This window comes from Phyllosticta citriasiana (assembly GCF_038021145.1).
Source record: "Phyllosticta citriasiana strain CBS 120426 chromosome Unknown IWZ02scaffold_11, whole genome shotgun sequence".
Classification (NCBI taxonomy): Eukaryota; Fungi; Ascomycota; class Dothideomycetes; order Botryosphaeriales; family Phyllostictaceae; genus Phyllosticta; species Phyllosticta citriasiana.
In genome coordinates, this window is record NW_027117288.1 from 806,242 (window position 1) to 833,228 (window position 26,987).

General features: G+C 54.7%; 10 protein-coding genes across 10 annotated transcripts; 4 read left to right on the forward strand and 6 right to left on the reverse strand.

The window, feature by feature from the left end:
• Positions 1-19: 19 nt before the first annotated feature.
• On the reverse strand, positions 20-1,386 carry IWZ02DRAFT_50731 (uncharacterized protein). Its single transcript, XM_066770420.1, has 2 exons — positions 1,242-1,386; positions 20-1,017 (listed from the first exon to the last, which is right to left on the reverse strand). Exon 2 carries the CDS (start codon positions 916-918, stop codon positions 286-288), a length of 633 nt encoding a protein of 210 aa, XP_066620438.1. The 5' UTR covers positions 919-1,017; positions 1,242-1,386; the 3' UTR covers positions 20-285.
• Positions 1,387-2,259: 873 nt separating this feature from the next.
• IWZ02DRAFT_382112 (putative vacuolar protease A) lies at positions 2,260-3,682 on the reverse strand (the record flags this gene model as incomplete). Its single annotated transcript, XM_066765210.1, has 4 exons — positions 2,260-2,548; positions 2,603-3,257; positions 3,332-3,488; positions 3,581-3,682. The coding sequence occupies 4 exons, from the start codon at positions 3,680-3,682 to the stop codon at positions 2,260-2,262; spliced, it is 1,203 nt and encodes a 400-aa protein (XP_066620439.1).
• A 329-nt stretch (positions 3,683-4,011) lies between these two features.
• On the reverse strand, positions 4,012-6,523 carry IWZ02DRAFT_458465 (MFS monocarboxylate transporter). Its single transcript, XM_066768012.1, has 5 exons — positions 5,650-6,523; positions 4,990-5,586; positions 4,769-4,895; positions 4,584-4,714; positions 4,012-4,537 (listed from the first exon to the last, which is right to left on the reverse strand). Exons 1-5 carry the CDS (start codon positions 6,322-6,324, stop codon positions 4,283-4,285), a joined length of 1,785 nt encoding a protein of 594 aa, XP_066620440.1. The 5' UTR covers positions 6,325-6,523; the 3' UTR covers positions 4,012-4,282.
• On the forward strand, positions 6,524-8,435 carry IWZ02DRAFT_458478 (uncharacterized protein). Its single transcript, XM_066768013.1, has 5 exons — positions 6,524-6,838; positions 6,891-7,154; positions 7,326-7,639; positions 7,689-7,742; positions 7,793-8,435. Exons 1-5 carry the CDS (start codon positions 6,752-6,754, stop codon positions 7,962-7,964), a joined length of 891 nt encoding a protein of 296 aa, XP_066620441.1. The 5' UTR covers positions 6,524-6,751; the 3' UTR covers positions 7,965-8,435.
• A 433-nt stretch (positions 8,436-8,868) lies between these two features.
• On the forward strand, positions 8,869-11,215 carry IWZ02DRAFT_50837 (peptide transporter PTR2-A). The gene is made up of 4 exons (XM_066770444.1): positions 8,869-9,216; positions 9,274-9,588; positions 9,650-10,431; positions 10,484-11,215. Exons 1-4 carry the CDS (start codon positions 9,059-9,061, stop codon positions 11,146-11,148), a joined length of 1,920 nt encoding a protein of 639 aa, XP_066620442.1. The 5' UTR covers positions 8,869-9,058; the 3' UTR covers positions 11,149-11,215.
• A 932-nt stretch (positions 11,216-12,147) lies between these two features.
• IWZ02DRAFT_435405 (major facilitator superfamily domain-containing protein) lies at positions 12,148-14,039 on the forward strand (the record flags this gene model as incomplete). The annotated part of the gene is made up of 5 exons (XM_066766440.1): positions 12,148-12,307; positions 12,368-12,401; positions 12,504-12,668; positions 12,724-13,204; positions 13,317-14,039. 5 exons carry the CDS (start codon positions 12,148-12,150, stop codon positions 14,037-14,039), a joined length of 1,563 nt encoding a protein of 520 aa, XP_066620443.1.
• A 1,367-nt stretch (positions 14,040-15,406) lies between these two features.
• Positions 15,407-17,146, reverse strand: IWZ02DRAFT_458490 (chaperone protein dnaJ). Its single transcript, XM_066768014.1, has 3 exons — positions 16,894-17,146; positions 16,737-16,825; positions 15,407-16,656 (listed from the first exon to the last, which is right to left on the reverse strand). The coding sequence occupies exons 1-3, from the start codon at positions 16,966-16,968 to the stop codon at positions 15,561-15,563; spliced, it is 1,260 nt and encodes a 419-aa protein (XP_066620444.1). The 5' UTR covers positions 16,969-17,146; the 3' UTR covers positions 15,407-15,560.
• Positions 17,147-17,290: 144 nt separating this feature from the next.
• Positions 17,291-19,534, reverse strand: IWZ02DRAFT_50968 (isotrichodermin C-15 hydroxylase). Its single transcript, XM_066770480.1, has 4 exons — positions 19,222-19,534; positions 18,681-19,166; positions 17,832-18,628; positions 17,291-17,772 (listed from the first exon to the last, which is right to left on the reverse strand). The coding sequence occupies exons 1-4, from the start codon at positions 19,318-19,320 to the stop codon at positions 17,613-17,615; spliced, it is 1,542 nt and encodes a 513-aa protein (XP_066620445.1). The 5' UTR covers positions 19,321-19,534; the 3' UTR covers positions 17,291-17,612.
• A 792-nt stretch (positions 19,535-20,326) lies between these two features.
• IWZ02DRAFT_424177 (membrane transporter) lies at positions 20,327-22,369 on the reverse strand (the record flags this gene model as incomplete). Its single annotated transcript, XM_066765881.1, has 8 exons — positions 20,327-20,364; positions 20,426-20,439; positions 20,514-21,063; positions 21,114-21,438; positions 21,487-21,769; positions 21,818-21,915; positions 21,965-21,997; positions 22,118-22,369. The coding sequence occupies 8 exons, from the start codon at positions 22,367-22,369 to the stop codon at positions 20,327-20,329; spliced, it is 1,593 nt and encodes a 530-aa protein (XP_066620446.1).
• A 2,283-nt stretch (positions 22,370-24,652) lies between these two features.
• On the forward strand, positions 24,653-26,431 carry IWZ02DRAFT_506598 (uncharacterized protein; the record flags this gene model as incomplete). The annotated part of the gene is made up of 5 exons (XM_066770402.1): positions 24,653-24,759; positions 24,853-25,460; positions 25,570-25,699; positions 25,771-25,871; positions 25,904-26,431. 5 exons carry the CDS (start codon positions 24,653-24,655, stop codon positions 26,023-26,025), a joined length of 1,068 nt encoding a protein of 355 aa, XP_066620447.1. The 3' UTR covers positions 26,026-26,431.
• Positions 26,432-26,987: the final 556 nt, after the last annotated feature.

The following is a 26,987-nucleotide window of genomic DNA, read 5'->3' on the forward strand; positions in this document are numbered from 1 at the left end:
GATTTTGCGGTCAGTCAGTCAGTCAGTCAGTCGGCAGTGGTGATGATGGAACGGGCCAAGGGGCAGTATGCAGGTGAGAGGAGGAGGAGGAGGAGGAAAGAGAAGCTGATTCAATTCCTTATACTTCCTCGTCTCCTCGGGGACTTTGAGGGATCTATTTCCTTTTTCGCAACACGTCGATATCATTTCATGGGACGACGGAGTGCCAGGACAAGGAGTATTCTTTTGGTTTTGAGAGCGGAGAGACAGTGAGATAAGACGCAAGACGAGAACATGCAACAATCATCATTTGGTTCTTCTTACTACTATACTACTGTCTGGCACTACCTTATTCTCTTCTCCACTTGATGGCGTTTTTGGAGTGGTGCTGGTCGTCATCGTCGTCATGGTTGGCTCCTCTCCTCTCTTCGTGTCCCGCGTGAGAACGATGCGAACTCTTTTTCTCTTCTTCTTTCTCCAGCCATCGTCGCTGCTCTGTGCTGAGAAGGGCAGTTGTCGTGCGGTGCATCCGTCCAATAACGACCTGTACCTTCTCCATTCCATTCCGACCCGTCCATCCACCCAAACATGCAACCAAGCAACCATTGAAGCAAGCAGGCTAAGCGCCGAACCGCCACCGCACGACGAGACGACGCGACCCCTGCCGTTGCAGACGTGCAGCAACCAACCACAACAGTACGCTACGCTACGCGCTCGAGGCAAAGCAAAGCACAGGGCGTCGGAGGAGCGCTTCAGAGTCGCGCGAAGATGCGACGCTGTATGGCGAGTGGGAGTGAGTGGACTGATGTGATGCAGTGAGTGAGGCACTCGGTCGATTGCGTCGCGTGTGAGATCTCTTTCTCCTTCTTTCCCATCCTTTGCTTTCGTTGCCTGGATTTGGTTTGCCTTGCTGTTGTCCATCACCACTACCACTACCATCACGATTATCGTCGTCGTCGGACATACTGCTGCTGCTGCTGCTGCTGCTGCTGCTACTGCTGGTTGAGCGCTGCGTGGCGAGCTCTGCTTCTGTTCAGCCTGTTTGGAGTTGTTTGACTGGCTGGCTGGCTGGCTGACTGGCCCTCCTTCTGTCGCGTCCATCCACTGCCTCGGACGCTCCTCCAAGACACCACCACCATCATTGCGCCTCGTCTTCATTTTCCCTCTCCATCTCCTTCTCCCTCTCTCGTCCACGCGGGACAAGAACCACGCCGCCCATCACCTCAACGGTCCACACTCGACCCCTATCTAAGACAGCCGGCCTGTCCCCCATCCCACAACCACACCAACCATCAAACCAGGAGGAAAAAAAAAAAAAAAAAAAACATGACATTCGAATTTCTCTCCCCCGTCCTCACCCCCGTCGCGCTGGCGACCGTCGAAAAAAACCCGCGCGTCATCGTCATCCTAATCGTCGTGCTGGTCGGGCTGATCGCTTTGATCGGCCTCGCGTACCTCATCCACTGGCGCACCGAGAACAATAACGGCACCTGGCCCGGTCCGATTCCGGTTGTGAGTCGTGTGCTTTTGGAGAGGAGGAAGAGGAGGGAGAAGGTGGCGAGGGGGAGGGGTGGGGGGAAGAGGTAAATGGAGGGCGATGGAGTGGGAAGGGGAAGGGAGGGATGGGGAGCGGATGGGATGGGATGGGATGGGATGGAGAGAGTGGTGGGAGGCGAGCAAACACGTGGATGGCAGCAACTGGATTGACGCAAACTCGACCCTCTCCCCCTCACCAATTGTTGCCAACGGAGCCAGTCGAGCCGAATGAAATCAAGCGGCGTCAGCATTTGGCACAAGAGGGACATTGGTCCAGGCACATCAACTCGCTCAAGGTTCCAAGGGTTGTGCCATCAGTTCCTCAAAGATTCAGCTCAAATAGGAAAAAGCTGGAATCAGAGCAAAAACGTCAATTCAACCCACTCTTTTTGGGATGCACCAGCCACGACTCATGTATGCAGACGACTCGAGCCTAAGAGAGAATGAGAGAAAGCGGGAAACTGTCAAAAGGAGAGACTCGACATGCTTTAATCGTACACGTAAAAGACTCAGTAGAGGAACAGCTTCTGTAGCCCTGTGAACCGTGCTTTTGGAGAGTTGTGGATCAGCAAATGCAAGGAGAGCTGACAAGCAAAAACCCTTCTGCTCCATCTCGCGGCTGTTGGCCAGAGTGAGTGTCGAGCACATTACAATCTACCTAGGCTATCACGCTTCGCTTCAACCTGACCCGAGTTGCTTTGCCGTGTTCCTATAAACTCATTCTTCTCTTTCGCTTCGAGACCTTTACTTAGCCTTGGCAAGACCAACGGCGTTGTTGCCGAGGTCATAGATGGAATACCACCTGCGCAGGAAGGCGTCACCCAGGATGGCAAGAGGACCGGTGGGCTCGGGGAAGTCCATGCCCATAAAGGCGGAGATGCAAGAGCCCTGGACCTCGAGGATGTAGTCAAAGGCGGAAATGGTGAAGTTGTGGCCCGACAGAGCAAACGTCAGGTCGGGCAGACCGTCACGCTTGTCACAGTCAACGGTGTATTGGCCGTTGAAGCTCTTCTTGGCTCCAATTTCCTTGTTGCTGTTGTTCTGTTAGCTTGCTTGGGCTTGCACAGCTCAGCAGGGAGCGACTCACAGGAGCTCGGCAAGAGTAGAGGGAAGGGCAATGAGGGAGGTACCAGTGTCAAGGATGGCACCAGTGTTGTCGAGGTCGGCAGTCGCGTCACCAAAGGTGATGGAGTCAAGCTCGACCTCCCAGTAGGCTTTGCGCCTCAAGGGGATCTTGGTAATCTCGCCCGTGTAAAGGCTCTTGTCGACACCGCCAAAGGTGGCAACAGACTCGGAACCCTCATCGTTGGTGTCGCTCAAGTAGAAAGCAAACACGGGCTCGTCGACCAGCTTCTGGTTAACCATGTTGTAGAAGGGAGGGACAATCTTGTTGACACTGATGGTGTCGTATCCCAGACCGAGGATACCGTCGAACCTGCCGAAGGCAAAAGCCAGACCGGGCTCTGAGGTGGCCTCGGCAAAGTCCTGGTTCTTGACCTTGACATCGCCAATGCTGAAGGTATCCTGGGAGACGAAACCGCTCAAGCTGCCAGAGCCGTAGCGAATCTCAAAGGAGCTTCCGTTCTTGTGGTAGGTCGAGGACGAACTCGAGTCGTACTTGGTGTGAAGGTAGCAGGCAATGGAGCCGCACTCGGACGACGGCACCCAAAGGTTGGAGCTGCCCGTGTCGAGAATGACCTTGAAGTCTTGGGGAGGCGTGCCGATGGAGATTTCGGAGAAGTCTGCGGTGATGACGTGAGAAGCCGGCCTCGGAGCTACTTGAAACAGACCATTAAGACGGCCAAAAGCTACTCACACTGAGCATTCAGGAAGTTGGTGACGGGCACGGGGTGCTCCGAGTCGGGCTGAACGGGCTGAGTCTTGAAGATGTCCTCGACCGAGTTGAGCGGAGGCCTGGAGCCTAGGTACTTTTGGCTGAGCGACTTGACGTGGTCACCAATGTTCAAGTGCTCCTGGAGCTATGTGAGCTTCGGCGCAAGGGGGAGCAGCAACTGGAGCAAGCAATCGCGATGGTCGCGTGTCCAGGCAGAGAGTAGATACTTACAAGCTGTTCGCTGAGCGGGACCTTCTTAAGCGGCATCCTGTGCACACCGGCCGAAGTGGAGCCCAGCAGCGCCGAGGCTGCGAGGAGCATAGCACCCTTCATGATTGCGATGGAAAATGGAAAGAGAGATGGAGGAATTCCGATGAGGGTGGAAGCCGAGTTGAGAGAGAGAGAGAGAGAGAGTGTGTGTGTGTGTGGGATGAGCGTTGGACAGTGATAGCAAGGAGATGACGGGACAAGTAAAGAAGAGGCGCGGGAGCTAGTAAGAGCCCGGCAGCAGGTGTGGAGGAGCTGCGAGGTGAGGTGAGGTGCGGGTGCTGGGCAGTGGTCCGTGCGTGCCTGCCCCTTCGTCATCTGAGCCGCCGATAGTTGTTTGCGGTTAGCGCCGACTGATAAGCCGGTTCACGCGACAAGACAAAACATCGACAACCTTTACCTGCTGAACACGCCGTTTCTACCAAATTACTCTCTGATGCCAATGCCGCTACGACATGCTCGGGCCCTCTTGCTGCTGCGGTATTTTGACCGCCATCCGGTTTCCTGTGACGCCAACCCAGCCCGGCTAGTTGCTCGTGGAAACGAAACCAGCACTAGTCCGCCACGCGAACTCCATCCCATTACCGTCCACCGCCCGGCCACTTCTGCCCAGGCTCGTTTCTCGGTCAATAGCCCGTTGTCCGTCCTCCGCGAAGCTTTTCAATTTTAGATTCTCACGCGAAGCTTCCACCCGGTCTTCGCGATTCGAGCTGCCACGAGTGTGAGAGCGCCGCACACCAGCACCGTGCCTCCCCACATTTGGGCCTTGAGATATTCTCCATCGTTTTCGCTGACTAGCGCACCGCCGAGAGGAGGTCCAGTCAGACAGGCAAACGACACGATGGAGAAGGCCATTCCGAGCCTCGTTCCCGTCTTTTTGACGTCCGTTGTAAGAGATGACAGAACAGCGGGAAACAGCCCCTACAACAGTCAGCATGAACTCGTCCAAGTTCTTATAAACACATGCCTGAACTCCAGCAGCTGCCAGTCCGGCAATGGCTGTAAATGGATAAAGTCCAGTTTGACTACTAACGCCCGACCATGCGTAAATCAATATGCCTGTCGAAAATGCACTTGGGATGATGAGGTTCATAGGTCCTGCCGAATATCAGCCACATGATTCGTTCAGTCACCACCAGAGCCAAGACAAACCTGTGTACAGATCGCTGAACAGCGGGAGGACTATGCGACTAATGTATCCGACTCCGTTGAGGACCATGAGAAGATTGAGGGATTGCGTATAGTCCAACCCAATGACGTCCCTGCTGTACGCACTTATCTGATGGGCTGTCAGCAACTTGGGACTGACGGCCATTACTTGGAAACTCGAACCAGTCTCCCGGCACAACCCCGCAAGGACAGCTGTGACTTACATAGAAAAAGACAAAGTAAACGCCCCAGAAGTTCAAAAACATTCCCATGCAGTACAACAGGTAGGTCATGTCCTTAAATGCTGCCCAGTCCACCAGCGCACCGGACTTCCGTGGGGGCAAGCGAGCCTTGAGGAACGTGGCGGCAAAGATGGAAATGGCCATTGAGAAGAAGCCCAAGACCCGCACCGTCCAACCAAAGCCGATTTGTGGCAAGAGCTGTCGAACCATGACTGGATATATCAAACCGCCGGTACACGAGCCCGACGCCGCAATTCCAATGGCCAACGACCGGCGCGTCGAAAAGTACGTGGCAACCACCGACATGGCAGGAGTAAAGACGAGTCCGCCGCCGAGGCCAGTCAGGACGCCCTGGGCGAGGAAGAATTGCCAGAACTCCTTGCATAGCGAAGTCATGAAGATGCCCAAGAGGTTCATGCAGACGCCGATGATGTAGGTTTGGCGGAAGAGACCGTAGTCAGTGGCACGGCCGCTGAAGGCGCCGATGACGAAGAGGAAAAAGGTCTGGCACGTTCCTATCCATGAGATTGTAGACGCAGGCACATTGAGCGTCGAAGTGTAGTATGCTTGAAATGCTCCCTATCTCTTGTTGTTACTAAAAGGCGGCTCTAACGACGAGAGCTCAGGAATTGGTTGACGAACGAAAGAATTGATAAATCCCCACGTGGCACATATTGTCGCATGGCCCGACAGAGCAATTGTCCATGCGTGCCATCCGCCATTGGGAGGCGGACCCGGGTCGATAGTCGAAGCAGTCGACTTGACTTTGGACAGTATTCGATTGACAGCACCGGCCGGCGTCGTCTTGTCAGGACGGTCCTGATCCCGAGCCGTTTCCACCTTTTCCAGGTCTACGGGGTCTTTGTGGTGGTCGCGGTCCTCGCGTTCTATAGAGTTGCGGTCAGTGCCATGCACATTGTCTGGCGACCGCGATCCAGGAGTAGCTACCCCGCTGGCGGGCTCCATGTCCTTGTCGCAGGAGAGCTTTTCCGACATGATGGCGTGCGAAAAATGGAGGGATGAGCACCAGGGCCAGAAGGTGGGGGGAAGTGCATCCCGGCTTCTTTTTAGCATCACCAGGGCACACGGCCTATCTGGCCCAAGTGGAGTCATAGGGACGACGGCTAGCCGTGATCGGCAACAAAGGGAGCGTTTTGGGATATGCGGAGGGAGAGTTTGGGCGGAGAAATTGAGTTGGACTGAGCCGTTGGTCCGATTCCGGAGCTTGGAGAGCCCTATGGGCCAGTAGAACCGTCGTTGAACTGCAGGGCTGATATTTGGCATCATGTGCTGGGCATTGGTCGCTCGAGACGGCATCCCAACGGTGGCTAAGGGAATAACATTGCCGGGAATAAGTGCGCGTCAGACGTGATTGGGCCAAGCTCTTGATCGAGGTCTTCCATGTTCGTATCTAGTACAGTCGGGGACTCATGACTGTGTTGAAGGGAAGAGCATGGCACGCCCTGCGCGTGACAAGTACAGAATAAGACGACAACAATTCATCTTGGCCTGGAGCACGAAGGAGCAGAGACTGCCACGGACTCATTGAGTCAGTCAGCAGGAAGAACAGGTGCACCTGTGAGGCTCTTGGGGTTGTCCAAGTGAAGTGAACGACCAGTCAGCCTCTATCGCAGGGTTTTCTTGGGTTGCGTTAGCGCCCTGGTCCCCGCGACGCCGCCTCGGCTCATGACGACCCTGCCCGATCATCCACTCAACCGACCGACAACACTGCTGGCCTGCTCTGATGGCAAACGCCTGGCAAACTGCGCGCGCTCGTCTCGTGCACCCTTTCCGCCTTGTTGGCGAGGCTGGCTGGATCTATCCCTTCTGGGTATTGAGAACTTCTGCCTGCATCTGTCCCTCTCGCTCACGCTTGACGACAGGGAATCTGGTACTATGTCACGAATCCATTTCTCTTTCGCTACCTTGAGGGTCGCTTGCTCCCCTGCTTCCTACTGTCGCTTTTTGTCCTCGCCAATCTGTTCGTTTGGGCCTATCTGCCGCAGGTGGCGCTGCTCTACATTTTCCACCGTGAAGCTGCCTGGTTCAATGCCACGGTTCTGGTGCTGAGCGAAGGCGCCGCCGTCGTCGCCCTGCTGTTTGAGTGCTTTTTCGTCGACGAGACCCAGGTCGACATCTTTGATGCGGTACGTATAGAATAACCCTTTGGGCTTCCCGCTCGCATGTGGAGCCCATGTCGCCCCAGTAAAGTTACGAGCCGGGTAATCCACGGCCACGTCAATGCAAGGGTGTCGTGAAAGAAGTCGATTCTGATTTCCAGCCTCGTCGCTCTTGAACACTGGCTTAAACTCTAGCAGATTCTTGTTGCAGAAGGCTACGATTACCTCATTGCGACTCGTCGCCATGTTGATCCTGAAGGCCGAGACCCAGGCAAACGACTTGGACCACAAGAGCACCATGCTGTCTACTACCCGTTTAGCCTCCGCCAGACGATAGAATTCATCATTTTGCTGCCACTCAACTTCATCCCTGTTGTTGGCTCGCCCATTTTCATCTTCCTCTGCGGCTACCGCGCCGGTCCTCTCCAGCAGTATCGCTACTTCAAGTTCCTCGGCATGGACAAGAAGGCGCGGAAGCGGTATGCGAGATTTCACCGATGGAAATATACATGGTCAGTGGAACTCCTGTTCCCGAAGGGGGAAGTCTACTGACTCGAGCAGGTTTGGCACTGCAGCGCTCATCCTACAGCTCGTTCCAGTTCTGAACATGTTCTTGTAAGTCAAACTCGCAGTATAGACATTCCTTCATCTGACATTACCAATAGCCTTCTCTCGACCACGGTTGGATCTGCCCTCCTTGCTATCCAGATGGAGGAGAAGAGGATCAGAGCTCATGGTGAGATTGCGCGAGGCCATACGACCGATGAGGAAGCCAGCGACGAACCGCCCCCGTATTCCGACGAGCCCTCGCCACAGGGATACGGCACGATCTCTTGAAGCGCCTAATTGTGGCACCCTCAAGCATGAACCGACCTGAAAAGACTTGCATTTCAAGTCGGTCCATGGCCAGAGATGACACATTCTCCTGAAAGAGATGACGGGACGTACCTAACGAGTTGACCATGTTGATGACCATGTTTCGAAGCGACGAGGTTGTAAATAGAAATCTGTAAGCATGGATTTGGTAGTATGAGAGTGGCATGATCAAGTCTAGGATAGGTTGGGTTGGGAACATTCATCTGCTTCAAAGGCGACAAGAGGATGGAATTGTTACAGCGAGACAGGAGGAAGAAGGTGTACCATATAATGTATGCATAAGAGGGGGTTCATGTTCATAACGAAGAGCTTTTATGGGCGACAGAATGTACTGATTGAGCTCTTTTTGACAGAGTTTTTGATGTTCTCTAACTGCTCACTACCATTGGGCAGTTTTCATACTTGTTCCACCGAGACGGCCACCTTCTCAGGGTCTACTGCTGTGTGCAGCTAGCGTGGCTTCGGGCTCCCCCATCGGGCATAGCCCAGGGCGGCTCGCTTAGCGGCAGCCGTCCCGCTCTGGGATCTGTCGAGCTGCAGGTCGACATGATGTCTGCAGGAACACGTTCTGTCATTCATCCTCTTACGATCCATTGCTATTGGCTGTTCTCATCATTTGTGACATGTTCTGTCGACTCAGGAACTCGAAGAATCTTTGAAGCTGGTGGCTATTGACGCACTCTTCCGGCCAGTCCGGGGAAGAAGCTCAGACGCATCAAAGGCGACACTTCGTCTGCTACCTAGATGCGGCGTCCGCCTGCAACACCTTCCCTCTACCCACGACGCTCTTCATTTATACTGCGATATATATGTCAGCCGCCTTGACCCCAGGGCTTTTGCTATCTTTCGCCATCTTTTGCAGCATCTTTATCTAATCCGCATATCCTCGCGCCGCGTCAGCACATCTAAAACCACGTGTTCGCTTCCTTCGACAGCTGAAATCTGACATTTGCTTCTTGCGCAATCGCAAATTACCCAACCAGCAATGGAGTGAAACCTTTTTGTCGTAAAAGAGTTTGTTTGCGCAGGTTCTATCCGGTCGCTCGCACCGAAGCATGCCCCCTTTTGCTGCGGGCGCCGGCGGCGGAGGCGCCTCGTCCGGCCGGGGAGACTACAACCCAGTCCCACAACGCGAGGCGGATGTCGAACTCGACGTGCTCGTCGACGGCGACGACATCGCGCGGAAGGCGGGGCGGGAACGTTCCGTAGCACGGTATGTATGTCTACGTGCCCGGCCTTGCAGCCTTGAGCTAACGGCGTTGCATCACAGGCGGACCCATGGCTCAGCGGACGGCTTTTCTGGGCCGGCCGGTGAATCGAGCACCATTGACGCGACGCAGATTGCCGGCGCGGGCAAAGAGTCGCTGGACACCGATGGCGAATACGACCTGTCGCTCGACGACGACGTGCCGACGGATGCGGAGAAGCGCACGCTGCGAAAGGTCCCGGATCGGCTGCCGTGGAGCGCCTCTTTGATCGCAATTGTCGAGCTCTGCGAGCGCTTCGCGTACTACGGCCTCTCTGGGCCGTTCCAAAACTACGCCGCCAACCGGTATCATGACCCGAGCGGGCTTCCAGGCGCCATGTAAGTAGGTTCCGCGCTGCGCCTCGCACACCGGAAAAACGGACGCTGACGTCTTGCGAAGTGGGCTGGGACAGCACGGGGCGACGCTGATGAACAGCTTCTTCGCCTTTTGGTGCTATCTGACCCCGATTGCTGGCGCCGTCGTGGCCGATCAGTATCTGGGCAAGTATTACACGATCGTTTACTTTGCCATTGTTTACATGGTTGGCATTGTCATTTTATTCCTTACGTCACTCCCGTCTTCGATAGAGGCCGGATACGCTTTTCCAGGACTGCTAATTGCCATTATTGTGATTGGGCTTGGAACCGGTGGCATCAAGAGCAATGTGTCTCCCCTGATTGCGGAGCAGTATGAGGAGACGAGTCAGCGAGTCAAGACGCTTCCCAGCGGCGAAAGAGTCATTATCGACCCGGAACTGACCATCCAGCGCATCTACATGGTCTTTTACATGGCGATCAACATCGGGTCTCTGTCGGCCCTTGCGACGACAACCATGGAGCTCCGTGTCGGCTTCTGGGCCGCATATCTGCTGCCGCTGTGCATGTTCATGGTCGGCTTCGTCGTGATTGTGCTGGGCAAGCGCAGATATGTCATCAAGCCGCCTTCGGGATCTGTGGTAGCGAACAGCTTCAAGGCTCTCTACATGGGCTTCATGAACGGAGGAACGCTCGAGGCAGCGAAGCCATCGCGCTGGAGCAGATACACCACATCAAGAGACATTCCGTGGGACGACAGGTTTGTCGACGAGCTGCGGCGGGCACTGCGGGCGTGCAAGGTCTTTTGCTTCTACCCAATTTACTGGGCTGCATTTGGCCAAATGTCCAATAATTTTGTGTCGCAAGGTGAGTTTTCTTTGCAGACGAACATCGTACCACCTACTGATAACATTTGCAGCCGGCCAAATGCAGTTGCACGGCATTCCCAACGACATGATGCAGAATCTGGACCCACTGTCCGTCATTTGCCTCATCCCGCTAATGGACCGCTACGTCTACCCCTTTCTGCGGCGGCGCGGCTTCGCCATGAAGCCCATGGCGCGCATCACGTTTGGCTTTATCTTCGCATCGCTGGCCATGGTGTACGCGGCGTTTCTGCAGTCCATCATCTACGGCAGCCCGCCATGCTTCGCGTCGCCGTCGACGTGCGCAGCGGCGCGGCGTCCCAACGGGTCGTACGCGCCCAACCAGGTGCATGTGCTGGTGCAGACGCCGGCGTACTTACTGCTCGGGGTGTCGGAGATCCTGGCGAGCGTGACGGGGCTCGAGTGGGCGTTTACGCAGGCGCCGGCCAGCATGAAGAGCTTCATCATGAGTCTGTTTCTGCTCACGACGGCGCTGGGCGCCATGCTCGGCGCGCTGGTCAGCCCGTTTGCGCGCGATCCGCTGCTCGTGTGGCTGTACGCGGGCCTGGCCGTGGCGTGCGTCGTGACGGCGGGCGTGTTCTGGCGGCTGTTTAAAAAGTACAATGACGAGGGCGAAAAACAACATGGAGAGGCGCAGCAGCAGCAGCAGCAGCGCCCGGTCAAGGACGACGCCAGTGAGGCGGGAGGGCTACCTTAGCACGAGGTGGACGTTGGTGTCGGAGCGGGCGGGACGAGCCCATGCAGACAGACGACGTGTTTGGCGGGGCGCGCATGAAAATCCTTCTCGTGGGGCTCGAGAAACAGGCAGCCTTGGAGCCGCTTAGTGAGGCTTAGGCGTTTGATGAAGACGGATAAGATACGGCGCGAGGTGTGTTTGTTTCACGATGGGAACGGGATGACCCATGGGTTTGTGTAAATGGGTGGGTGATGGAATACAGGTTTTCTGATGTAGGCTTGTAGACAGGCAGAAGAATGTGGAACAAAACATGGGTAGAAATAGAGGAGTGGCTCAGCGGGACGGAGTCGCCTGTCAATGCCAGACTCGAAACGGCCAAAGTGTCGTTTGCCCCGTGGTTGATGTTTTTATTGCCCACCAGCGACGGCGCAGTCGAAGTCGAGACGTGGAGTCGATTTGGCCGGGTACAGAGACGCATGGATTGTCGTCAGCGGGTATAAGAACCAACAGAAGCGAAGGGTGTAACCGAAAGCTTCTTGTTTCTTGCTCGTAAAGCCGAGGGCTGGGCGTCTGGGGTAATTCGTCTTGACCTCTCCCGATTCTGCTCCTCGACACTTTATCCTCAATCCGACTGGTCCTTGCCACCTCCCATCACACGCCTCATTCGTGCAACCCGGACCTCGACCCCTCGCTCCACTACGAGTCCACGCGGACCTCCTCCGCTCCCCGCTGCCTTTCTTCTCGTCTCGTCACTGATCACCGCAGCCACCCCGGCTCCCGGCAATGCGCTGCCAAAGCTTATTTAGCCCAAAGTTTTCTTGGGATTTCTTGGTGTTTGCTCTATCACTTTGAACCCTGCTGCTATCCAGCTCGTCGCCTAGCCCACTGTGTTGTTTCCCGTCCTTGGGGCTGCACATGCGTCCCTTGAATCACTGCATTCTCTCCTCTCTTCAACTTCTCCTTCACTTTTATACTTTCACTTTTATACTTTCCTCCCCTCAATTATTTTCGTCATCAAAAATGTCTACAGAAGACGCTGAAAAGGCCTGCAATGACGTCGGCGTCGACAGCGTTTCTCTCGCTGCCCCGGCCGCCGCACCCTATGCCATAGATCCAGTCGTCGAGAAACGAGTCATTCGCAAGCTCGACCTCCATGTCGTACCTCTGCTCATGACCTTGTGTAAGTGGCGTACAAAACCCTTTGCCGTGTGCCTAACTGACTAACACACCTCTCGGTCAGACCTGCTCGCCTTCCTGGACCGGTCCAACATTGGGTACGTAAGCTGAGGACACGGCGCCACTTCACATGAGCCCTGGGCCCGTGGTAAGCCCTCCCGCGTGCGGGCGCCATGCTGACGGGCGCAAAAAAACGATAGCAACGCCAAAGTCGCCGGGATGAATAAAGATCTTGGGCTGGACGGTGACGAGTATGATTGGCTCTTGACCATTTTCTACATTTCCTACATCATATTTGAGTTTCAGGCTCTCGTGTGGAAAGTGGTCCCGCCGCATATCTGGGCCGCGCTCATGGTCTTGGGATGGTTTGTATCAGTGATGAACTTCCGATGAGCCAACAGTCTTGCTAACTTTGGTCAGGGGCCTCGTCTCGACATGTCAAGCTGCAGTGCACAATTGGCAAGGCATGATGGCTCTGCGCTTCTTCATGGGAGTGTTTGAGGCCGGCTACGGGCCTGGCATCCCGTACCTGCTCTCCTTTTTCTACCTGCGCCATGAACATGGCTTCAGGTCGGGACTCTTCCTGTCGGCCGCACCGCTCGCCAACACGTTTGCTGGCGCATTGGCGTACGGCATCACGAGCGGCAGCGACGAACCGATTGCAAATTGGAGAATCTTGTTCCTCGTCGAGGGATTGCCCACCATCGTCATGGCGGCCGTCTCCTTCCTTTTCCTGCCAGACTCGCCCGAAAAGGCCAGGTTCCTGACCGACGACGAGAAGAAGGTGGCGCGCGCCAGAGGAGTGCGCCAGACCGGCACGCCCGGCGAGGCGCGCGTTGGCAAGATTGAGTGGAAAGACGTGCTCGACTCATTCAAGGACCTCAAGTGTTGGCTCACAGCCGTAAGTGATTCTAGCCCCCAGTGTTGGTGGTTGATGGAGAGACACCGCCACGCACACCACAGCCACTCTGCTCTGCAGCAAGCAAGCTAACAGCGAATCCTCTCATATGCAGCTCACCTACTTCTCCTGCAACGTCTCGTTCGCGTCACTGCCCGTGTTCCTGCCAACCATTCTCAAAGAAATGGGCTTCACCGCAATCGACGCGCAGGGGCTGACGGCACCGCCCTTCTTCCTGTCGTTCCTGCTGACGCTGGCGACGACGTACATCAGCGACCGCACGCAGCAGCGGGCGTACATGATCATGGGGCTGACGCTCATGGGCGGCGTCGGCTACGTGCTGCTGGCGGCCACCGACAGCGTCAGCGTGCGCTACCTGGGCGTGTTCCTGGCCGCCGCCGGCATCTTCCCGGCCATCGCCAATGTGCTGCCCTGGGTCAGCAACAACCAGGGCTCCGACACGCGCCGCGGCATGGGCTTCGTCATCCTCAACGTCGTCGGCCAGTGCGGCCCCGTCCTCGGTACGCGCCTCTACCCCGACTCCGAGGCCCCCGACTTCACCCGTGGCCATGCGACGTGTGCTGCCTTTATGTTTTTCACGACGGCTCTCGTCGTGGTGACGAGGATTCTGCTCTGCTATGAGAATCGCCAGCTTGATAAGAAGTACGGCACTCTCGACGAGCAGCGCGAGCGCCGAGACGCAGGGATTGCCAAAGCCCCCGCCATGGCGGGTGGTCCTTCCACATCGGGTGGCACCAAGGGCGAGGGCGAAGGTCCGCGGCAGACGCTGGACGAGGGGCTCGAAAACTACGGGCCCATGTTCAGATATGTCTTGTGAAGAATCGTCTGATTTCTGTTTTTCTAGACTGAGACGAGACGGCTTCTGATATTTTGCGTTTTGTTTTGTTTTGTTTTCACGAGCCGGGAGAAAAATCCCATGTGATAGCTTTTGCAGGAAGGAATCAAGGAACGAACGGAACGTGGCAGATGGATCAAAAGATCGGTAAGGGCTGATGCAGTAGCATAGGGAGATGGACCGGCGCTCTTCACAGTATACTGGGTCGGACGGATGGACGGACGAACCGAGAATGGATACCCCGACGTTGTTGTTGTTGTTGTTGTTGTTGTTGTTGTTGTTTGCAATTAGTACCCACCACCCACCATCTACTTGTTTGTTCCGTTCTTTTCGCATTTATTCCGTGTCCTTTTCTTTCCATCTCCCTTCATCTTTTTCACCACCTTTAGCCATCGCCCCCCCCCCCCTTTCCCCTTCACTGCACATATTCCACGTCTCCCATCCCGTCCCTTTTACATACACACACATGGTCACGATTTCTCTTCCAACACCAACGACACCCATCCTTCAGGCGCACTACAAAATTGGACTGGATTGGCTCCACTTTTCAGAAAACGGCAGGTGTCTGTCTATTTGCTCTTTTCGATTCTGATTCCGGCGTTCATTGGCTCCATTGCATTAAGATTGATATCCGCAGAGCAGTTGCGCTTAATTATGGTTTTTTTTTCTTTTCTTTTCCCCTCCCCTTAGCAGATGGCTATACACACATACGCTCGTACGTATCTATCGTGAATCAACCAATTAACCAACCAACGCTCTTCAAATCGCCGTATCTTGCCCGTCGTCTTCTTATCCCCGCACGCTGCGCCGGGCTAAAATTCCTCGTTTTTGTCGTAGTCAAAAAGGGAGGGGGGGGGGGGGGGGGGGGGGGGGGGGGGGGGAAGAGAGAGAGAGTGAGAGAGAGGGTGAGAGGGTTTGAGCGAGCCACAGCCGATTAAGCGCGTGGCCGCTCGTTGTCGGGGCGGCTCTGTTGCAAGTGAAGAGTTGACAGGATAGGATAGGATAGGATGATGGTACAGCGGCGGCGGCGGTGTTTGAGTTTTTGAGTTTTGGGGTTTCTAACGGGGCTACCTGCCTGTAGGTATGTAGATGGGCATGCGTGGCGTGCGTGGCTGGCTGGGCGGATACATAATAGGTAGTTGTGTATGACTAGTAGGTAAGTGAGTAAGTGGGTGACCGCTTGATCGGCTGGCTCACCTTCCCGCCCAAGTACCCATGTAGTCGTGGGTAATCGCATCATTTTGCCTGATTTACTCCTGTCTCGTGGGTTGGAGGTACCATGCGTTGCCGTGGTCAAAAGCAACCAACCGCGCAATGAGACGAACCAGAGCGAGCAAGTCGAGACGGCGTGACATGGTAAAGGGTATATTTTTTGCAGCGCCGTACCACGCCGTCTACCACCACCGTACCGTACTCTGTAACACCAACCGGCAAGAAAGCCTATAACAGTACAACTCCAGCTCCCCGTCTATCAACAACGCTCACATATCTCTCTCGCTCTCTTTACAGCTCATCATGCGCATTCGCCTCGACGATGACCGGTCTACCCGAGTCCTGGAACAGATCCACGCCAACCTTGGCGCGCCACTTCTCCCACGTGCTCCAAAAGTCGCCCTCCATGGCCTTGTCCATCATGTCCGGCAGCACCACGACGTACTCGACGACCAGGTTGCCAAACGCTAGCGGGTCGCCCTCGGCGTCCGACTGCCAGATGGGCATGCCCTGGCCCTCGACCATCTCGACCGCGCCCGGCTGCACAACGGACCCGCGCGGCCGCCCCAGACGCACGACGTGCCCGTCGAGGTGCGTCACGTTGCGGGCCCAGTCGCCCATCCACGCCTCGCGGAGTGAGAGCACCTCGCGCCAGAAGAGATCCTTGCCCTTGCGGCGGAAAAAAGTTCCGTCGGTGCGAGCAATGTGTTCATCCGCTGCGCCATCTGGGCCCAAGATGGGCTCCTTTTCGACGAGTTGCACGACGAGGTCACCGGCGACCCAGTCCGGGTTCTCGTCGGCCTCGTTCTCAAACGACACGCGCGCGCCCTTGGGCATGCCGCGCTCAACGTGCACCGTAAAGGACTCGGGCTCCTTGACGACGCGCGCGCCGCCGCACACTTTGCACTTGTGGCGAACCGTCTTGCCTTTGCCGCCGCAAGCGTCGCACGTTCCTTGGACCTGTTGAAAGATGCCCGGCGCCAGCATGTGTTTTTGGATGCGCATCCCGCGCCCGCCACAGACATCGCACACGTCGACCTGCCCGTCCTCGCTGCCACTGCCCTCGCACGCCTCGCAGATGTGGTCCTTTTCGATTGTAAACGTAGTCTCACCCCCATTGTAGAATTCGCGCAGCGGCACCGCCAGTCGTACTTCCATATTGGGTCCTCGCCGCTCCCCGCTGTGGTGTCCAAAGTGCCCCGAGCCGCCGAAGAAGCGCGAGAAGAGGTCGAAGGGGTCGTGTGCGTGTCCGGGGCCGCGCCCTTGTTTGTGCTTGGTCAGTCCGTCGTGCCCATACTGATCGTAAATCTTGCGCGTCTCGGGTTCGATGAGAGCTTCGTAGGCCTCGGCAATGGCGACGAAGCGCTCTTGAGCGGTGTCGTTGTCTCTGAGCGGTGTTAGGAAACGACGTAGAATGGGATTTGAAGGCGTTGCTTGTTTGGTGGAATCGGGATTCTGGAAACATACGGGTTCTTGTCAGGGTGGTATTGCTTGCTCAGCTTGCGGTAAGCTTTGCGAAGCTCGCGGTCCGAGGCATCTCTGTCGACTCCGAGCAGCTGCGTTGCGTGTTAGCTCTGGTTCCCTCCGAATCCTGGGCCCAATTGAACTCGTTCCATGAGCTCACCTTGTAGTAGTCTTCTGCACACAATGCCAAAAGTGGTAGCGTGCATAGCAGGAGTATAAAGCTGAAGAAGAGCATGTTCGCGGAGGGTAAATAGGACAGAGAAGGGGAAAACAAAAGTCCAGCGTCGGCCTCAAAGCTCAGTCAAGCCCTACATGAGACCGGACGCAATGTGCCACAACCAAAGAAGTTCACGCCAAGTATCTTCGGCTTGCAATGTTTGCGAACTTGGGTTGGTCGTGCAGCGCAAGTTGGCGACGTCTGTTCAGTCGTGGAGCTGCCAGATTGACCACATTGCTGATATCGGCTAATGCTCGGCTGCAGGGATCAAGGCACCAGAGTTCTTTCTGGAACTGCCATCGAACCTTCAACCGAAGGAAGGGTCCAGTTAGGTCCTGGGCTGGACTCCAACTCCTGCACACTCTCTCCCCCGCTGCCCGCTACTTCACGAATCCGTCTCTGCACCTTCGGCTCATTCCTCTTTTGCAAATACTCATCACCCTCGGCACTGGCTTTGGCCTCTGTGCCTGTTGCGCCATACTCGCTTGCCAAGTCCAGGTGGCTTGAACTCCATCTGCTGACACAATCCAAACCCAGGCAGTCTCCATACACATATGAGGTCACAAGCGGATCTACTTTTCAATGGCTACCGATTCAACCTGCCAAGTGGTGCAGATACCAAGACTACATTCAGACATCCACGAACAAGGCGCCTTGAAAATCTATGCATGCTCAACAGGCGTCAGCCGGACATTGAGAGCAGGCTTCTCCCACAACAAGTATAGCTTCTGCTTCATCCAGTCAAAATCTGGATCGACCATCTCAATGTCAAATTCAAACAAGATACGAGCCAGGATGACGCGCATCTCTGCGTAAGCAAGACTGATGAGATACATCTGTTAGCCGCGTGCAAGAGCGAGTCGCGCCAAGGGAGAACAAACTTTTTGCCAATGCAGTTCCTCGGACCGTTCGAGAATGGCATCATGACCGACTTCTTGTCGTTTTTGAATTTCTCGTCTGCATCGTCCAGCCACCTCTCCGGGATGAAAGAGTTGGGCTCGACAAAGTTGCGCTTGCTGTGGTATGTTGGGTACTGAGACACGTATATGGTCGTATGCCCTGGGACAAAGTATCCGGAAACCTGACCTCCGCCTTCCGGAACCGAGCGCGGGAAGCCTGTAGCTACCGGTGGGTAACATCGCATGCCTTCGGTGAGGACTGCCAGCAAGTATGGGAGGTGCTGCACCGCTTCGATGGTGATGTCGTTCGAACTACGGAAAGTCTCGCGCACTTCTTTGACTACCTTCTTCATCTTCTCTGGATTATTGAGCAGGAGATACGTCGTTCCAGACAGAGTGGTCGCCGTGGTCTCACTTCCAGCTGTGAGGAAAACACCGGCATTCGCGTCCAACTCGTCCCGGGTGACGGCCTTGCTTTCTGGCTGCTTCTGCACCAGAGTGATGAAATCCGGACGATCGGTCTCCGTATTCAGGCGCTTTGTTACTTTGGCCCGGGCATTGTTGAAATGTTCAACCGTTTTGTTGATCGTGTCTTTAGGCATGAACATCATGTAGAACTTCTCGACGAGGTAGTAGTATCTCAGGGCCGTACGAATGGCGACAGCCTTGAGGTTACCCAGGACAGTCGCGACGTATGAGTGGTAGTCATCATTCTCAAGACACCCAAAGCCCTCGCCAAAAATAAGGTCGCCAACGATGTCGAACGTCGCAAAGTTGTACTACAGAACGTCAAGACAATCCCTCGGCGTCGAACGTCAAATGAAAACTCACATAGCGAACAATGTCAAGAGGCTCGCCATTTTCTGTCTTCTCATGCAGTCTCCGCATGAGCAACCCGACGTGTCTCTGGATCAGAGGCTCCTGGTCTCGCAGCGCCTTTTCCGAAAAGGCGTTGGAGAAGACGCGCCGCACGCGAGAATGATCCTGTCGATTTGCCGAAAGAATCGAACGCACTCCATTGACCGCCTTGGGGAAGTACTGCAGGTCCTTGCCGAATTCTTCCTTCTTGCCGCCACGAAAGCCGTAAATCTCCTGCCATGCCGTCTCGCCGGCGATGAAGGACAGTTCGTTGGGAGCGACGCGCACCACCTCTCCATAGCGCTCGTGGGCGTCGTTGACAACTTGCAGAATCTTGCCTTGCGAGAGAGCAATCGCATAAGGGATCCGACTTGCGGCAAAAAGCTTGGGACCTGGAAACTTGCGAAGAGGGTGAAAGTAAATGTTGTAGATGGCTATCGAGACGTGATAGAGGATGGACTACCGCATCGAGTTAGCATTCATGGCGGCCCTTGCAACAAGAAAGTTTCCTAACCAGGAAGATCACTCCACCCATGAGCTTTGGTATCGCTGCAATGTTGAGCCACTCCCGACTCGCAATGGAGCCTACGCCAAATCCTGTGCGCGAATCCATTTCTGACCGACAGATGGGTGGGAGAGCACAAGAAGCAAGCAGAACAAAATGCTATGGCAGAAGAGTCTTATTGATCTGAGCCTGAAGGGTTGTAGGGTAGGAGGCACAGCATGTTTTATGCTTGGACTCTGAGTCACTCAAAGCACGCAAGTGGAGCAGACTGGATGGCACACTATAACGCTAAAACACAGCTAGAGGCTAGGGCCGGGGTCCACAAAGTCGCGAGCAGCCGAATGTCACCACGAAGTGCCGGCTGATATGGGAACGGCGCAGCTTTCGTTTCCAGCCATGACGGCGGTGTCGACTTGGGCCTCGGGAATCGGCGCGACGGGGTAATTGTGGATTACAGTGCGGTGGAGAGTGTTAGCCGGCAGCCATGGCAGGATTGGACCAGAGACGGGCAAGTGGAGCGCGAGAGCGTGAAGACGATGGAGGGGCAAGTGGTTCCGGGCGGAGGTTTGTTTGCTCCCTCGGATTCGCTTTTGCAGCTTGTCCGCACTTTTCCGCCCCGCCATCTGTCTTTGCGCCAGGCCTTCGACATTAACAACTTCCGAGACTCCTCCATATACTCAACGATTGTAGACCTCGGCTATGGTGAGAACGAGCAGATCATGACCATATTGGGCAACTGGGGCCACCGACGATGCTGCATGCTCTCCATGCGCCGATCCATGTGCCGCCATTTCGCTTCTTTTGGTCCGCCAAACCCCAAGGGCCCCGAACGTAAACCCCTCGTCGTCCATTGGCATGCGCGTCGTCAGTGCGTCATGTAGAGGTGAATCAATCTGACACCTTCGTGGACCTAATCGCAGCATCTGTCGAAGATGACATGACGACGGCCTGGCACACTTCGCGGCATTCCTTCAAAAAAAAAAAAGAAAAAATTTTTTTTTTACGAGTACGACGGACTCGCACTCCAGGATAGAGCTCTAGGCCACTAAGATTGGCTTGTATTAAACTTCGAATTTTGGCACACTACATGCTTGCTATGCTCCCCATCGCCAGGCTATAGGACGTATACAAACTCAGGGTTCTCTCCATCCGCTGTGATCAAGTCAGTAAAAACCCCCGCGCTCCATGGCCAATCGGAATAAATATGACTTACTGAGATCAAGCCACCTGTGTACCACGATGACTGTCAGCCAAAGCTTGTTCATACGACACTGGACGAAAAGGTGGGGGTGAGCGCTCACTCTTGGTTCTCCAGCTTCTGATAGCCCGGCGCTGCGCGGATGGCGGCCTTTTTCTTGTTTTGCCAGCGGCAGTAGAAGAAGATAAACACGACAATCAGCACTGCTACCGAGTAGCAGACCAAGATGATGATCTCAGCCGTGGTATAGTCGTTGCCCCTGAACGTCTGGGGTCCAATGATGTTGCCTATGCAGTACCCGATCAAGTACAGCGCGCCAACCGTCGTCTTCTTGGTGTAGCCTGCCACGTTCGTGCCGACCAGCGAAAGCAGTGCTACAAATGATGTCGGGGCAGCCCCTGTCAGGTAGTAGCCAATCAATCGCCCAACATTCATGCTTTCGGGCAGTCCGATGATCAAAGCCATACCGAGGATGGACGCCAGGAGGCCGGACGTCGAAATGAGGAGACGACTCCCGATCTTATCTCCCAGATAACCACAGCCGATCAAAAAAATGATTAAAACAGCGCCAGCTGGCGTTCCATACAGGAGAGATTGCTCAGATGTGTAGCCAAATGAGGTGATGAGGAGCGAGAAGAAGTTGGTGATGCCGCCTTTCGAGGTCAGTCTTTTTCTCATCTGTGACCGAGACATGGGTACTCACCGTTAGTGATGTTGCTAAACAGAGAGTAGAAGAAGAAGGCCCAAGTCAACGGGTCCAAAAACGCTTCCTTGAACTGATACATCTTGAACGTCTTGTTACCGATACCCTGCTGGTTGACGCGGATACGCTCAATTGCCAACAGCTTGTCGTGTTCAGAAAGCCACCGACAATTCATCTGGTTGTCTGGCATGATGAAGAAGAATATCAGCCCGAGGATGATGGTGAAGAGGCCGGTGACGATGAAAAGAATCTTCCATGGTTCAATCGAGGAGCCATGAATGTCAGTACCGCGAGCGATTCCGTACGCGACCAGACCGCCGACGATCTAGAAACCCGTCAGTCTTTATCTTCGGGAGAGTGCAAGAGACGCTACCTGCGCGACGCCGTTGAAGCTGAACCAAATACCAGTCCTCACGCCCTGCTCGGATTTCCGGTACCACATGGCAGTAAAGAGGACGAAACCGGGCGTGACGGCCGCCTCGAAGAAGCCAAGGAAAAAGCGGACGGTCATGGCACCGGCAAAGTTGTTCACTGCGGCGAAGCAGGTGAGGGCGATGCCCCACATGACGATGTTGAATGCCGAATACTTGCCCAGCGGGAGGTATTGGAGCAGACGACTCGTCGGCCATTCCCAGACAAGATAACCAAAGTAAAACCTTGTCAAGTTACTGTGCTGCTCGTTCAGATTTGCAGAATATCCTTACATGGAACCCAGCCAGCTGTACTGGTCTGAGGTAATGTTGATGCCGCCCTGAGCATGTGGCAGCTTGAACCCCATGATCGAAGCGTAACTGATTGTTGTCTGCACAAGTTAGCAGACAAGGTCCTCCACGATTGTTTTTCGGTCATACCTTGTCCAGAAAGTTCATGCAGTATACCAACGCCTTTCTAATCGGTCAGCTGTCCAACCTCGACGTCCAAGTTTGAATCTAGACGTACTAGAATCTACGAGATAAGTTTGATCAGCTTTCTAGTATCGACATCAGCTCAGGAGGTCAACCTACGGGCAGGATATGTTTGTCGATCTTGCGCAGCAACCGCTTGTTCGTCTCTTCGTTGAGCTCCAACACTTGGCCCTCGTACTCGGCCAGCGCCTTCATTGCCGCATCTGCGTTGTGGTTGTGGTTCAAGATTTTCCCCGTCATCTTCTCGCCCGCAATACTTCCGCCAATCGACTCTTCAACCACTCCATGCGACAGGTTTTTCTCATCAGCGCCCACCGTCGCTGGTCGCTGTTGCTCCGTCGATTGCTCCATAGTTCTGCAGTCTCGGTCCCAGTCGACTGTTTTCTGAATAGATTGCCGTGTCTTCAGGACGGTGTAGATGGTCGACAGCTGGAATCCTCTCGGTGCGCTGTATCCCGCTGTAGCAGGTCGGCCAGTGGCGGGGGGCAGGTCTGTACAACGGTGCAAAGAAAGCTTATCGTTCCAAGTAACAAGAGCCGCCAGACGCCATATGTACACTCGCGAAATCGGAGAAGACACACGACTTGTCAGAGAAACGCGCCGCGCCGTTGATCAGATACATGGCCGGAGTCACCCCAGCAGTAGAGTCGGCGATAAGGGTGGATAGCCGCTCATTTGATTGATACAACTCGTGGGGACCCCTCCCGCACCGGCGAACATACAAAAGGATGGCCCCCGGTGCCAGGAGTGGCGACAGACACAGCAGGCCAAACCCGCGCTCAGCGGATAAGGAAAAGCGAGTGGGTAGGCCCCCGGGTTATGCATACATACAGAGTAAGAATGGTGGTAGGGAAGCGAGACCGATCATAGAGTCGTCTCGGTTTTTCTCACTCTTGCCGGGTGGTTAGATAGCCTGAATGCGATAGCATATTCGACATGGCGATGCTATTGACTGATGTATTCCTTTGAGAAGCAGAATATGGCGCCACGCCACACCACAAGTCAACACATTTCGTCGACACCACGTCCAATCATCCATTACTATCGTAATTGTCCCGCAGATTAGCAAGACCACGGCGCCCATAAACTAGCCGCATACAACACGGAAAATAATCCACGACCAGACCTTGCAGTAGGCCGTCCACCACAGACAAACGACATGTACACTCTGCGGGGAAGCATAAAAAACCGCTGGTCCTTCCGTCAACCCTGAGCGGCCAACTCCAATCCTAATCACCACCAACGACTGCCACTCAAGCTAGTATTCACACCAATCACCAACAATGCCTTTTGGCGGCCGTGTAAAGACAGGCGCTAGACCAAGCTTCAGGGCTCTGCGTCACGCCCCACTCGAACAGGAAGGTCGGCGCGGATGGCCCGCTGCCGCGGGGAAGTCCCCTGCACCCTCCTCTGGCCTGTCCGATTCACTGTTTTTCAACCACACTGATGAGCGCACTCACCATTCAAAATCCCACTTCAAATCTTGAGCACTTGCTTCTCCATCACTCCCCAGCCTTATCACCGTTCTCCTTTTCCAGCCTACGTCGTCGTCACCAAACGCTCTACGAGTCATGCTCCATCAACAACATTTTTTCTTCTCCATCGCCTCGGACGCCAGGCTGGCTCGTTCGCAGACCGGCTGTTTGATAGGAACCGAGATCTAGCTCCTGCGCAGGAGCAGGAGCCTCACCTTATCGTGCTTGCTTGCCCGCTGCCGCCGCAGATCTGGCGGAAGCCGCGTCGAGAGTGCTCTGTGCGCCCGGTGGACGTCGTCGATGCGAGGCTTGGCTGCGTGATAACGTGGCCTTGGCTTTTTGGAGGCTGAAATGGACGAACGGCGGAATCGTGGTGGGCGCGGTTGGCTGGAGATGGTGCTGTGGGTGTCCAGAGTAGTGGGCATTGATGGCAATGTGGCCAAACGCCGGGCGTTGTCGTTCATTGCTGCGACTGGATTCTGGAGGCTGGTGGTCTGGACTACCTCTGCCCCTAGAGAGATGCTTTTCTTTTGGCATCCTCTGTGTGAATGGGAGAAGTAAGTCTTTCCCAATTTCTTTTGTTGCATCTTTTTCCTTCCAAATTTGCTTCTCGTCATAGAGCTTTGTCTACTTCTCTTTCCACATCACTCCTCTTCTTTTCGCATAATCTCCATCTCTTTCATCACCTTGTTTCCCACGCTTGGCGGGGGAAAGAAACTCTACGGTTGGCACACTTTGAAACAGCCAGGTTCCTGTGACATAGCGAGATCAGCAATTTTAGCAGGGGCGAATCGCTGAACAATGAATGCTGTTTGTATACATATTCAATCTCTCGTCATTTCTGATCAGACCTGAGTCATCCACAAAACATTTGGCGATCCAGTGATTCCCCAATCCCCCCCACCCCCTCTCCCAAAGGAAGCGATTAGGCGAGAGCAACGCAAGAGGCGGGAGCAGGGAAGTATATATGCAAAGGAACAAGACATGGCGGTCAACAATGTGAATTCACGGAGCCTCTAAAGCCTCTGCGTGAGGAAGCAAGCTCATTGGCACAGGGGGATTTTGGATCGCCTTATGGTATAGAGACAAGAGCATCTGAGCGTGTCTCCTTCAGCTGACTTGAGGAAATGAGGACGGACGTCCTCTGATCATCCCAAACATGCACGAAGAAGAATTGAAAGGCAACTTGGACGCCAACCCACGAGGCACGACGGACCAGGTCATGGAAAGTACTTTGAATTTGCTATTCCTACTTGAAAACAGCAGGTAAGCTTTCTGCTTCAGCTACAACACGCAAGGCTGCACATTTGCCGGATTTTCCTCTCACCCGATCTGTTCTATACCCACGACACGCTACAGACAATTGCAAAAGATCCACGGTAAACGGTCGGAGCAGGACAGTCTTCACCCTGCCAATCCAGCGGAGCACAACAACGCAACCGCAGCGCATCTCCTTCCGCACAAGTCGCCTCGGCGCGCGTCAACGGCAGCAAAAACCACTACGCGTAACCTCCTCTTGCTCATTCATCTCTCATCGTTCCACTTCCCCCAGTCATCGCGGCCCCGGTCAATCACCAACGCCAGCTACGTCCATCGGGCGCATCAGGCCGACATCACATCCACCGCACGCACGCACGCACGCACGCCCTTCATCCAACGATCGAACGAACGTGACCAACAAAAACTACTCCACTACTCCTCCACGTCTCCGCGTCTGCCCGCGCACCCACGTGGCGAACGCGGGGGGGTTTTTTTTGCGGGGAGGCGTCGGGGAGTGGTAGGCTGTTGTGGGGCCGGCCACGGTCCTGTCGCGGGGAGACTGCGAGCGATGCACGCACGTGCGTACGTACGTACTCCTGCTTCTCCTGCTCCTGACGACGGGCGGGCACGTGGTGCCGGGCCGGACGCGGCGGGTGGGCTTCGCAAGACGACGCGAGTTCCTACTCTGCTTTGGATGGTGATGAGCAGTGAGCAGTGAGCAGTGAGCAGTGAAAAGTGAGGAGCGGTGGACGGCGGGGACATGTCCACCTGCCTTGCCCTGCCCTGCCCTGCCTATCTGTCATATACCAATCACAGACGGATGCGAAGCGCATTTTCTCCGTCTATTCTTTCCGTCTCTGTGGGATAAGAGTGGGATGGATGGATGGATGGATAGAGAGAGACTGTGTGCAAGCTGTGGAGATGATGACGAAGAAAATATCAGTAGGTAAGAGGCAAGAGATGAGCAAGCTTGCATGCACGCACGTAGTGGAAGTAGGCGTTGTGCTGTCGTGACAGTCAGTCAGGTTCTATCAGCGGGTCTCGTCTTTCCCCCTCCCCCCGTCCTCCTTCTCCTTCTCCGACGACAGACAGTCCATCAACGACTCTCGGCAACGTGTGTGAGTGAGTGCGCGAACTGGGGAAAGAAAAGGTTCAGATCGTCTGGCGTGGCATAGAATGGCGGGGTTTTTCAACGGTGATGGTCGTGGTAGGTGGGTTGGTGGCGATGTCGATCACGTCGCTCACTCACTCGCCGTCGTCATGATGAAGTAGGTAGGTCTTGAGAGAGTCACGCACGTCAGGGGCAAAGGCGGGGATAAGAGATCGTGTATGAAATGACATGTATGGATGCGTATACGATGATTGCAATGATGATGATGGAAAAAAAAAAAAAAAAAAAAGAGGCAATACTGGAGAGGCGCAGTTGGAGGGGCGATGGGCAAAGATTTTTAATTTCTGTCGTCTATGAAGGAAGTGCATGCAAAAGGCATTCAAATCGAACTCTTTGAACAAGAGTCATGTGCCTCATGCTTCACTGGCAGAAGTACGGAAGAGTAGACATTGGGGAAAAGTGTTGCGCTCGCTGATCTGCTATCGGATGGTGTCAGTGCAGTCAGTCAGTAGTGCAAATGATCAATCAAGGGACTAGTGGGGTAGGGTGGAGTGGGGTGGAGTGGAGTAGTGGGAATGACGATCTAAGAGTGGTTAGAATGCGGCGGAGGCAGAGGGGGAAAAAAAAAAAAAAAAAAGCTGTGCCGCAGGAGGGGGCGGCGAGGGAGAAAAGAGGAGAAAGGGAAAAGGGGTGGATGGAGGGATGGAGAGATGAGATGGATGGAATGAAGACTATTACTTCAAAATGTGATCGCCTAATTGGACAGACAGCAATCACGACAAGAAAGCAAACAGACAATCGTCACGCTCCAGAAACATGTGGTCGTAGGTATTGGTGTCTGTATCTCGATTCACTGGTATCAATGCCGCTAGATGCAGCCTCCAGACCAGGCTCTTCTACCTCTGTCTCTTCTTCCATCTACAACCCAAAATCCGCTCGTCGCCAGTATAATTAAACGTCGCTAAATGTCAAAAAATCCAAATATGTGTCGACCGAAAGCAAAAAAAAGAAAAAGATAAAAAAAAGAGAAAAGAAGGGAGGGAAAAAAAAAAAATTTCGACGACGCTCTTTCCTCCGTTGCTTTCTTCTCGCTCGTGGGTATCTTTCGCCTGGATTCGCCTGC

What these genes read in the sequence shown, in the direction of transcription:
- IWZ02DRAFT_50731 (XM_066770420.1), bottom strand. Translation starts at nt 918, where the DNA reads ATGGTAGTGGTAGTGGTGATGGACAACAGCAAGGCAAACCAAATCCAG.
- IWZ02DRAFT_458465 (XM_066768012.1), bottom strand. Translation starts at nt 6,324, where the DNA reads ATGCCGTCTCGAGCGACCAATGCCCAGCACATGATGCCAAATATCAGC. An exon ending in GGGGATTTATCAATTCTTTC is followed by an intron (nt 5,587 to 5,649) that starts GTTCGTCAACCA and finishes AACAAGAGATAG; the next exon opens with GGAGCATTTCAAGCATACTA. An exon ending in TTTACTTTGTCTTTTTCTAT is followed by an intron (nt 4,896 to 4,989) that starts GTAAGTCACAGC and finishes ACAGCCCATCAG; the next exon opens with ATAAGTGCGTACAGCAGGGA.
- IWZ02DRAFT_458478 (XM_066768013.1), top strand. Translation starts at nt 6,752, where the DNA reads ATGGCAAACGCCTGGCAAACTGCGCGCGCTCGTCTCGTGCACCCTTTC. An exon ending in CACCGATGGAAATATACATG is followed by an intron (nt 7,640 to 7,688) that starts GTCAGTGGAACT and finishes TGACTCGAGCAG; the next exon opens with GTTTGGCACTGCAGCGCTCA. An exon ending in CCAGTTCTGAACATGTTCTT is followed by an intron (nt 7,743 to 7,792) that starts GTAAGTCAAACT and finishes CATTACCAATAG; the next exon opens with CCTTCTCTCGACCACGGTTG.
- IWZ02DRAFT_50837 (XM_066770444.1), top strand. Translation starts at nt 9,059, where the DNA reads ATGCCCCCTTTTGCTGCGGGCGCCGGCGGCGGAGGCGCCTCGTCCGGC. An exon ending in CGGGAACGTTCCGTAGCACG is followed by an intron (nt 9,217 to 9,273) that starts GTATGTATGTCT and finishes GTTGCATCACAG; the next exon opens with GCGGACCCATGGCTCAGCGG. An exon ending in CAATAATTTTGTGTCGCAAG is followed by an intron (nt 10,432 to 10,483) that starts GTGAGTTTTCTT and finishes TAACATTTGCAG; the next exon opens with CCGGCCAAATGCAGTTGCAC.
- IWZ02DRAFT_458490 (XM_066768014.1), bottom strand. Translation starts at nt 16,968, where the DNA reads ATGCTCTTCTTCAGCTTTATACTCCTGCTATGCACGCTACCACTTTTG. An exon ending in GTGCAGAAGACTACTACAAG is followed by an intron (nt 16,826 to 16,893) that starts GTGAGCTCATGG and finishes CACGCAACGCAG; the next exon opens with CTGCTCGGAGTCGACAGAGA. An exon ending in TACCACCCTGACAAGAACCC is followed by an intron (nt 16,657 to 16,736) that starts GTATGTTTCCAG and finishes AACACCGCTCAG; the next exon opens with AGACAACGACACCGCTCAAG.
- IWZ02DRAFT_50968 (XM_066770480.1), bottom strand. Translation starts at nt 19,320, where the DNA reads ATGGATTCGCGCACAGGATTTGGCGTAGGCTCCATTGCGAGTCGGGAG. An exon ending in TGGGTGGAGTGATCTTCCTG is followed by an intron (nt 19,167 to 19,221) that starts GTTAGGAAACTT and finishes TCGATGCGGTAG; the next exon opens with TCCATCCTCTATCACGTCTC. An exon ending in AGGAACTGCATTGGCAAAAA is followed by an intron (nt 17,773 to 17,831) that starts GTTTGTTCTCCC and finishes GTATCTCATCAG; the next exon opens with TCTTGCTTACGCAGAGATGC.